The sequence below is a fragment of the Magallana gigas genome, chromosome 5, assembly GCF_963853765.1.
Source record: "Magallana gigas chromosome 5, xbMagGiga1.1, whole genome shotgun sequence".
Taxonomy (NCBI): domain Eukaryota; kingdom Metazoa; phylum Mollusca; class Bivalvia; order Ostreida; family Ostreidae; genus Magallana; species Magallana gigas.
Window position 1 is genome coordinate 36,649,173 of NC_088857.1, and position 10,905 is coordinate 36,660,077.

The 10,905-nt window shown below is 35.6% G+C and overlaps 1 protein-coding gene across 1 annotated transcript; it reads left to right on the top strand.

The window, feature by feature from the left end:
• Window positions 1-2,100: 2,100 nt before the first annotated feature.
• LOC105340491 (heat shock 70 kDa protein 12A-like) lies at window positions 2,101-6,383 on the top strand. Its single transcript, XM_011446550.4, has 4 exons — window positions 2,101-2,584; window positions 2,743-2,961; window positions 3,451-3,601; window positions 5,014-6,383. Exons 1-4 carry the CDS (start codon window positions 2,273-2,275, stop codon window positions 6,129-6,131), a joined length of 1,800 nt encoding a protein of 599 aa, XP_011444852.1. The 5' UTR covers window positions 2,101-2,272; the 3' UTR covers window positions 6,132-6,383.
• Window positions 6,384-10,905: the final 4,522 nt, after the last annotated feature.

Genomic DNA, 10,905 nt, shown 5'->3' on the forward strand with positions numbered 1-10,905 from the left:
AGATAGACAATATACTAGCGGAAAAAGAAACTGTCCATTATTTAATACATGAAAAACATTTAAAAATTACAATGAACAAATTTTATTTTGTGTAATACTGTTAACACGTGTATTCGTAACAACATCTCATAACACATTAATGACAACGTCGAATAACGTCAATTTCAGCACACTCGAAAGTCACTGTTATTTGAAATTGAATCAACAAAATTAATAACGCGTGTGACCACCATTTGCGTTCACGCATGCTTGACATCGACGCCTCATTGATGCCACTAAAGTGTTCAGAAATGCTTGAGGGGTGTTGTTCCAGATGTTGGTTAAAGCCTGGCCTAAATCAGCCAATGTCACTAGCTGATTTGGTAATCGGCGTAAACGTCTTTCCATTTCATCCTAGACGTGCTCGATCGGCGACAAGTCGGGGGAAACAGCTGGCCAAGGCAAGAAATCGACATTCGGTAGAACAAACAAGTCCCTGACTACACGTGCAACGTGTGGCCTTGCGTTGTCTTGCTGCAGAGTGATGTGATTTTGATGTCTCTGTATGAAGGGTATCACATGACGCTGAATAATTTCATCTCGATAGCGTACGCCGGTGAGATTTCCATCGACAATTTGTAGAGGGGTCCTTCCACGTGCTGATATTCCACCCCACACCATAACGCAACCTCCACCAAATTGTCGACGTTGCACAACACAAGCGTCCTGGTAACGCTCCCCAACGCGACGATACACCCTACAACGGCCGTCAATGCTATCCAAATGAAATCTGGATTCATCAGTGAACAGAATCTTGGCCCAGTCCTGTATTCTGAATCGCAGTGTGCACCACGCTAGTCTGGCGATACGATGACGTTGAAGCAGTCCTGGGCGCACCGCTGGACGTCTTTGTCTGATGTTTTGCTCGCTCAGACGATTACGCACAGTTCTTGGACTAATTGGTCGAAGCCCTGGAATGCTACGGGCAGTCAAACTTGCTGTCTGGAAACGATTTCTCAGATACGCAAGTCTAATGTGGTTGTCCTGTTGACGTGACGTCACACGAGGTCGCCCAGAGCGGGGTCGATCCTGAGTGTTGCCAGATTGTTGAAAACAAAGATTTTAATATTTTGATAAAAAGACGAAAATAATGAATCATATCCGCCCCCCCCCCCCTTTAAAGAAAAATCTGAAAAAACGAACTAGTGCCTTATCGGTTTATTCATTACATATTTGATGTAAACTATAGTTTACAGACACAAAAACTATAGTTAACGATGTTAATCTATATTTCACATCTGTAAATTATAGTTAACGCGACCATCTATGATTCAGAAGTGTAAAACTATGATTAACATTGAAAAAAAAACCCATTTGCAATTCAAAAACATTGAATGTCTGATAGATATAGTTTCACGATTGTGAAACTATGATTGGCAACTCTTAGCTATAGTTAACGAATGTGAATTATAGTTTAAAGATGTGAATCTATATCCATCATCAAAATCTATTGTTAAAGTTATTTGCAGACAGATAAACTTGGATTGTCATTCGTTTTCAACCATTAAATGTAGTTTTACAGATATAAACAATAGTTAACAAATCCTTAACTATACTTTACATTTTATAAACTATAGTTTACAGTTATCTATAGTTTAGGGTCCGTAAACTATACTTAACAGTCGATAAACATAGTTTATCATCTGTGAAACTTTAGTTAAACCCGTTAATCTATATTTCACATCAAAAAAACCATACTTAACACGATAATCTTTGTTTAAGAAGTGTTAATATACATGTATAATTAGCACTGAAAACAAACATTCGCTATTGCAAAAATATTTTATCTGATAAATAGAGTTCTATGATCATGAAACTATGATTAAGTGTTACTATAATTAACGACTGTAATTATAGTTAACATATTGGGATCTATATTTATCAGCAAAAACTAATGTAACCGTTATTTTCAGACGGATAAACTTAGATTATCATTCGTAAACTATAGTTTAGAACCGTTAAATATAGTTTTACAGATTGAAAACTATAGTTAACGAATCGTTAACTATATTTTGTGGTTAACTGGTTTGTAAACTGTAGTTAACAGTCGATAAACCTAATTTATCAACAGAGCTGTTAAACTATGTTTAGCTCATTTTTGTGAATTTGGCGTGCCATACAAAACTGTGTACTTCCGTTCCTACACTATTGTCCTTTCTTTTTATATTATCAAACCGAAAGTTACAAAGGCTACCCTGAGTCACAGGTGTGACCCTACCGCTAGGAGCTAAGAATGAGTTCCAAACACCCAAAGAACATGTCGGAGAATTGTACCTGGTTCTGTTCTATAGATATAGGGACATCATATTCTGGATATGCCTTTGCTCCAAGGAAAAATTTGACAACAAAATCGTGCTTCATATATGGTATTTGGGAATACGAGACATCGTCCCACAAGATACCAACTACTCTCCTGTTTGACCAAAATGAAAAGTTCGTTGCCTTTGGACACGCTGCAGACAAAAAGTATACAAAACTTTGTGAAAAAAAAGAAAATGATAAATGGTTTTATTTTCGAGACTTCAAAATGGAGCTTTATAACTGTGTAAGTAATAACGAGAGAGAGAGAGAGAGAGAGAGAGAGAGAGAGAGAGAGAGAGAGAGAGAGAGAGAGAGAGAGTTCACGGATTTACTTTACTCTGAAAATATGTCATATACCTTTAATAGTTTTATATGTATTAATTTATCATTTGGTTCTTTTAGGATGTATCAAAGGACCTTTTGATTCGGGACATTCATGAAAAGTCCTTTAAAGCCCAGCAGATCTTTGTTGAATCAATCAGATTTCTGCGAAAACATTTCTTGGACAAATTTGAATCGCGTAACTACGACATACTAGAAGATGATGTTTGTTTCATTCTCACAGTGCCTGCAATATGGAGTGATGCTGCAAAACAGTTTATGAAAGAAGCGGCCATTGAGGTGCAAAAATTAGCGAGCATTACGTACAATGTGGATATAAGTTGACTGATATTTAGCAATTGGATATGATTTAAAGGGGCATTGTCACGATTTTGGTCAAATTCTATTTTTCTGTTTTTATTATTTACAGTGCTTTAGGAATGCATCTTTAATGATCAAATGAAATATGAGAGTCAGTAAAAAAATATTTTCAAGCTGATTTGCCTATGTTTTTATTTATTTTAAGCGTAAATAAACAGTTCCTGGTGTTTGACACATTCATTTTAGGTCTAAAACAACAACCAAAATGTAATCAAAGGCCTTGTTTACATAGCAAATAATTGTAAGCTCTGTAACTTCCTCATAAATCAACGACTGACACTCAGATTTTGGTTGCCTATTAAAAATGCCTCACTGAAGCATTGTAAAGATTAAAATCGGATTTTTTATATTTTTTTTTTACAAAAATCGTGACCATGCCCCTGTAATGTACTCTATTCATAATTGTAGGCAGAGATCTCTGAAACTCGCCTTATGATGGCTTATGAACCCGAAGCCGCTGCAGTCTTTTGTAAGCGTCTTACAAGAGATCTGATGGCTGCAAATGACAATCCAGTGCATTTTGCTATACAACAATCCTATATTGTGGTAGATTTAGGAGGTAGGTACAGTTATATAATAAATTGTAGTGTTTACGTTTTCATTCTTTTAATTTCTTGATGTTGTTGATATTTGGCACAGTTGTTTAAACATTTATTGCATCGAAATACAAAAAATAAGAGGCCCATGGGCCACATCGCTCACCTGAGCAACAATAGGCATGACAAAATCAGCTTCATGGAGTAAAATATCTGGACACTGTGGTATCATACATGTAGATCCTGTATGAAAAAATCCGTTTCCCCCTGGATATTCTTATAATTATAATCAAGTCCCTTTTCTAACAGGATGATATTATAGTCATATCACATTCAGCATTGCAGTTCTCAAAAAGACCCCAAACAATTGTTTATATACAGGATATAAACCTACGTCAAACTCTGAACCCCTTGTGAGGTCCAATAATCATCCAGGGACCAAAGTTTAAACAATTTTAAAGAATCAGCAATACATGTATGTTAAAATGCTTGCATTTAAGTAAAAGCATATATAATAACATTTTTGTGAATAATTAAATGCTTTCCTTTGTACAACTGGATATCCAATGCGGCCCCATCCTTCCTTTTTATTTTGACAAATTTGAATCTACACTCTCTGAAGTTGCTTTTACTAAAGTTACAGCTTTTCTGGGCAATTGTTTTTCTAGAAAAAGTTTTTTCTCGATATATCCCTATGTAAAAAAAAATTGCCACCCCCACCCCCGTTGTAATCCCTTCCTACCCCCATGGATCATTATTTGAATAAACTTAATTTTCACTACCTTGTGTCTCCACACAAGTTTCAGCTTCCCTGGTCTAATAGTATCTGAGAAGGAGATTTTAAAAGATTTCCTCTATATATTCCTATGTAAAAATTCGACCAACCCATTATGGCCCCGCCCTACCCTCGAGATTCATGATTTTCACAACTTTGAATCTACACTACCTTAGGATGCATATACATAAGTTTCAGCTTTCCTGTCTAATAGGCTTCTGAGAAGAAGATTTTTAAAGATTTACTCTATATATTTCTATGTAAAAAATCGACCCCCATTATGGCCCCATCCTACCCCCGGGTCATGATTTTCACAACTTTGAATCATTACTACCTGAGGATGCTCTCACACAAGTTTCAGCTTTCCTAGCCAAATAGTTCTTGTAAAGAAAATACCTAATTATCTCCTCTTGTAAAAGGGCGTGGTCCTTTCTTTTCACAACTTTGAATTCCCTTTACCTAAGGATGCTTTGTGCCAATTTTGAAATTGGCCCAGTGGTTCTTGAGAATATGTTGAAAATGTGAAATGTTTACAGACAGACGGACGGCAGACAAAATGTGATCAGAATAGTTCACTTGAGCTTTTAGCTCAGGTGAGCTAAAAAAAACAACAAAAGTAAAGAGTATGTTACTGTTACTAATATAGCATTTTTTAAATAGGTGGAACTGTAGATATTACGGTACAAAAGATTTCATCGACAGGAATTTTACATAATTTGTACAAAGCTTCGGGAGGTGAGTGGGGAGGAAACAAAATTAATAAAGCCTTCATGAAACTACTAGATCAACTTTTCGGATCATACACAATTCAGAAACTCTGCGAAGTCAATATGGAAGACTTTTTTGATTTAATACGGAAAATTGAAACTGCAAAAAGAGAGGTTACTACCGATGAAACTGAGACAGTAAAAATAGACATTCCCCTGTCACTCCTTGAGATACATTCTGAAATCTGTAAACTCACAGGTCTGGATTGCCTTAACAAAGCGATAGAGGACGCTGAATTACAAGATAAGATTGAGGCAAAACTAGGAAAGATTTTCATTAAAAATGCTTATTTCCTTGAGTGTTTTCAAACCATTTGTAAAAAGACAGTAGATTTGATCAAACCTATCATTCAAAATGAGCAGCAGGGTAACAAAAAAATAACGATAATTTTGGTGGGTGGGTTTTCCGAGTCGGAGGTTGTTCAGAGTATATATAAAAGCACCTTTCCGGAACACAATATCAAAATTCCATTCGAGGCCGGGTTGGCCGTTTTAAAAGGGGCAGTAATATACGGATTCGACAGCAGAATAATTGACACTCGAATATGTCCGTATACTTATGGGATAAAACTGGAAAGAAGGTTCAATCCTAGTATTGATAACCCATCGAAAACGTTTATGAAAGGTGACCAGCTGTACACAGATGATTGTTTTGACAAGTTTTTCGAATTTGACGAACCACTGGCTGTTGGTACAAAGCGTTCCATCGAAGTGCATTTCAATCATGATGATGAAAATCTATCCTGTGATTTAACAGACTACAAGGAAATAGAAGTGTTTTCGTCTTCGGAGAAATCCCCTCTGTACACCACAGACCCGACATGTCGCCTGCATGGAAAGATCCGCGTCCCTCCGCCTAAAGGAATGTGGCCAGAAAAGGTGAAGGGGCGAGTAGAGATTGAAGTAATCGGAGTTGATAATTTCCGCATCACTTATATTGACGATACGGATTCATCATCGGCTTCCGGAACCATAGATTTCCTCTCTACTTATACAGCCGTAGATAAATAGCTTGGGATTTGTGTTTCAAAATCCACTAGCATGGGGTGGATTTTGGTCGAATTGTTAAAGAACATTGAATTGATATTATCTATTCTATATATATGGCCAGAAATTAGTCCTGACTTTTACTCCTTTCTATTTGTAACCAGTAACATTGGTTATATCAGTAACAATGTTTGATTATGAATGATTTTCAAACTTTGATGTATATATATACTTGTGACAGGTTACCATGGTTACTGGTAACACAGGCACGTAGCATCAGGGGGGGCCTGCCCCCCCCCCCCCCACACTTTTTGTCGCAGCAACAATTTTTTTATAATTTACATATAAAAAAATGAATTATAATGGATTTGGCCCCCCCACTTTTTTGGAAGTTAGTAAAAAATTGATATGAAAATAAGGAAATGAGTAGTCAAATTGAAGTTACCCCCCCCCCCCCCCCCCACGGATTAGGAATTTCATGATTTGGAGGAAAAAATTTTTAGTAGGGAAGAATTTTTTTGGAAGCATAGTTGAGTCTCCCGTCTCCCCCCCCCCCCCCCCCCTCCCCCACGGATTAGGATTTTGAAGATTTTTGGAAACTTTAAATTTCCCGTTTTTGTTTTTTTTGTTTTTTTTTAGCTTGTCAAGATTTTTTGGATGGGTCTGGCCCCCCCACTTTCAAAAACGATACTACGTGCCTGTAACATTGGTTACAAAACAGAGTTATGTTTGGGTTAGGGTTAGTTTACAGTTAGGATTAGGGTTAGGTAACAATTGTAACCAATGTTACCAATGTAACCAATTTAAAAAAGACCCCCTGTAAATCATGAAAATGACTGTCATCACTGTTACCATAGCTATGTCACTAAGAAAATATAGCTGTAACAAGTTACCAAATAAAATAAGACCCCCTGCTAAACAGAAAAATGCTCGTCACCTCTGGTACCTTTTGTCACCAATAGAATATACTTGTAACCATTGTTACTGGATGAAATTAAACCACCCAGCGGAGAGAAAATAATCAGATTTGTCATATATGTTACTTTTGTCACAAGCAAACAGTGCCTTGTTACTGGTTGCAAATGAAATAGGGTAAAAGTCAGGACTAATTTCTGGCCTTAATGATTGATATTGCTGTTCATAAAATCAGTTTAATAAGCCATTCTTGTGAGCAAAGTTACATTGTGCCAAATTATATATATATATTTTTTTAAAGTACCATGTAAACTATTGTTCTTCTGGTGGAATTTAACTTTATAAAAACTGATCTTTAGTACATTATTAATATAGTACGCGTACATTGTATGAAGCATAGGAATAATTTAATCTTATTACTGGCTTAAAAATGACCTTTAAATATTCGCGCCCTATATGAGGGTAAGTGATTCCACTCAAGCGGTTACTTGTAAACAGAAAATAGCAGCCAGCATTATAAACGCAATATACAATGGCGGAAAAGCCCGATAGTTCCTGTGATGTAGACCGAGTCTCTGGTCAATCAATAACGGAGCTAAATGATGCTTTAAAAGATCACTTTCTCGGTAGCGAAGGTTTTGCTTCGATGGACGGAATCTCAGCCAAAATATTCCCGTCCGTTTTTGCAGCTATTCAAAACTGCTTGCAGAAACCTTTGCAGAAACACCCACGATATACCGACATCGAGTTTGTATGGTCAGGGAGTACTTCTGAAGGTGTGAATATCCCCAACATGTCCAGAGGGGCTGGTGGAAAGGTGGAAATGGAACTGGAAATGGATATTTTATGTGTGTTTCGAGGGATTCAAGTTGGAACAACGGCAAGCAGTCCCATTGTAATGGTGGTACAGGAAGGGACAACAAAGGGTTACTTTCTGTTGTATGTTAACAGTCCAGATTACAGACAAAAGTGGGGACATTTCTGTACCATCCCAGGCTCGTCAAAACGGAAAGGGGAAATGTATTTAAATCCTTTGCTCATTGTGGAAGATATGTATAAACAGATAGAACATATATTCGGACTAATCCCTCTTTTAAAGGACCAATTTAAGCTTGAGTTTAACCCCCCGGCTGTGACGTTACGTCTGGGAGGCTTTGATAATGTTGTGGTCAGCTGTGATTTGGTTGTAGCTCTAGAACTTCCTCTAACAAAACTGCCCAATGGATTTTTTCCTTGGCTTCAAGATCAACCAAAATGGCTTGCAGAGGAAACAATGCAACGTTTCAGAAACGATAATTTGCATCTTGTAGGAAAATGTTCGCCAAGGGGTCAAGAAAGAGTTGAATGGAGACTGTCTTATAATAGACTGGAATTTGGTCTTCTCCGAGAAATTCAATCAAAAATGCCTTTGGCAATCACGTGCTACAGGATTTTTGAAAGCATACGCTATTGGCACTTAAACCATCCAGGCTTCCTCCATTCTTACTATTTGATGATGATATTCCTCCGCGCATGTCACAACTACCCTGTATCCTCGTGGGCAGAGGGTCAGATGGCGTCCAACATCCTGTGTCTTTTAGACGACTTGTTTCACTGTCTGACCACACATCACCTCCCCAGCTACTTCTTTCCTGGCTGTAACCTGATTGAAGGAGTTCATCCCGATTTCATCTTGACGTCGTTACAGACGCTCAGTAAAATACGCAGAGATCCTATGCAGCATATTATCAAATTATCTCGATGATTAGCTTTATTAAAAGATTTGTAAATGAGTTAGTCTGTATGTCGTTTGATTAAATTTATCGATACAATCATTAGATAAAATGTCCTATCGTTAAAATTGGCCTGAGCGCAGGCTGGTCACGGTAAGATCATTCTTTCTATGCAATCATATGGTCTCTCAAACGCGTGTACACTATTTTAAAATGTATATGTATAAAGAAAAAATTCAAAGAGTATGCAGACAAAACTGAGGCCACCATTTCTTCACTTGACTTACCAAAGAAAATGCATGCTTTCAATGCATCTTCGCATTTTTATGATATAAAGATATAGCTGTATTTGTTTAAGAAAGACGAAATAATGAATAAAGTTTAACACCCCCCCCCCCCCCCCAAAAAAAAAACCCAAAACAAAACAAAACATAGGTAATCACAGATTACAAAGCTCACCGAGACGAGACATCACCCTTATGAGACTTCACCTTTATGAGACCACCTTTATCATATTAAATGAAAATCATACTTTATGATCTTGGATATTCATGGATTCTGTTTTGACACAATATCGTATATCATCTGTTAAAAAATTGTATGATAATCATATGTTCATAATTATGTTAATCAATACAATATGAAATTAAATATTGCATTCTATCATATTTACAACATATATCATATAATACAATAAAATACCATAATAAACAATGATGAGATATGATATTGTAACGTATGGTATGACATTGTATTGTGATATACGTTATTGTATTTGATCACATAATACAATATCATAATATATAAAACAATATAGTATTATATTACATGTCATATATCATAATACGTCATAACATTGAAACATATGATATTATATTGTATAATATAGTATAATATTGTATGATACTGTATCATTTTTGAAACATAATATGATATTGTATCATATGATACAATATAATTTGATACAACATTGTATATCAAATGATACAATATTATGTGATAAAGTAAAATATATAATACAACTAGCGCGCATCATGGAATATGCCAACAGAGCAATTGCTATTCATAACGCCATGTTCACTAAATAACGTTGTTTATTTCTTAAATATTTGCATTTCCAATGTTCTTTCCCACTGTAAGCACATACGGAGGAGCTGCAATTATTATAAACCAATATCATATTATACAATATCGTATGATACGATATTATATAATATTACAGTATCATATTATACATTTTCATGTGATATAGTTCTATATTACAGAAACTAATATCATATTGTACAATATTGTATGATACAATATTATGAAATATACAATATTGTATCATAGGATACAATATTATATTTTGCAATATCTTATGTAATAGTATCATGTGATAAAATAATAAATTAATAATACAATATAACATTATACAATATTGTATCATAATATTTTATACAATACTATACATAACGATATCATGTTACAATATCATAACATAAAATTTAAAAAAATTGATTCAAAAACATATCGTATCATATCACTTTTTATAATATTACATATGATATTATATTGTATCATATTAAACAATTTTGTTTCATACCATACAATACTATATCATAGGAATCATGTTATATCATTTATCAACAAACACATATATCTATCGAGCAGGTTTGAGTGAGGTGGGAGATTTCTTTAGCATTCTTGATAATGGAGATCAGGCTCTGCATCTGAAGCAACCTCTGCGTTTCATTTACTATATAGTTAAATCAACTATGCAAGCTATCATCTATAAAACATGTGACCTGTTCCAAAAAACCTAAACCTCATCCAGCATATGAAACCTATTGCTCAGATTCAGCATTCAAGCCTGTCAGGTGCATCAGTATACATAAGAGACATCTCCATGCAAGTTTGGTGAAGTTCAGACCAGTAATAACTAAGATATTATCATCAGAGGGCACTAGCAATTAAAACCTTAACCTGCTCCAGCATCCGCAACCTAATATGGCTAAGATTCAACATCCATGCCTGTCAGGTGCATCTGTATCATAAGACACACCATCAATTCAAGTTTGGTGAAGTTAGGACCTGTATTAACTAGGATATATTTTTTAGCATCCTTGATAATGGAGATCAAGCTCTGCATCTGAAGCTTCCTCTGTGATTCATTCATATTACAGTTTAAT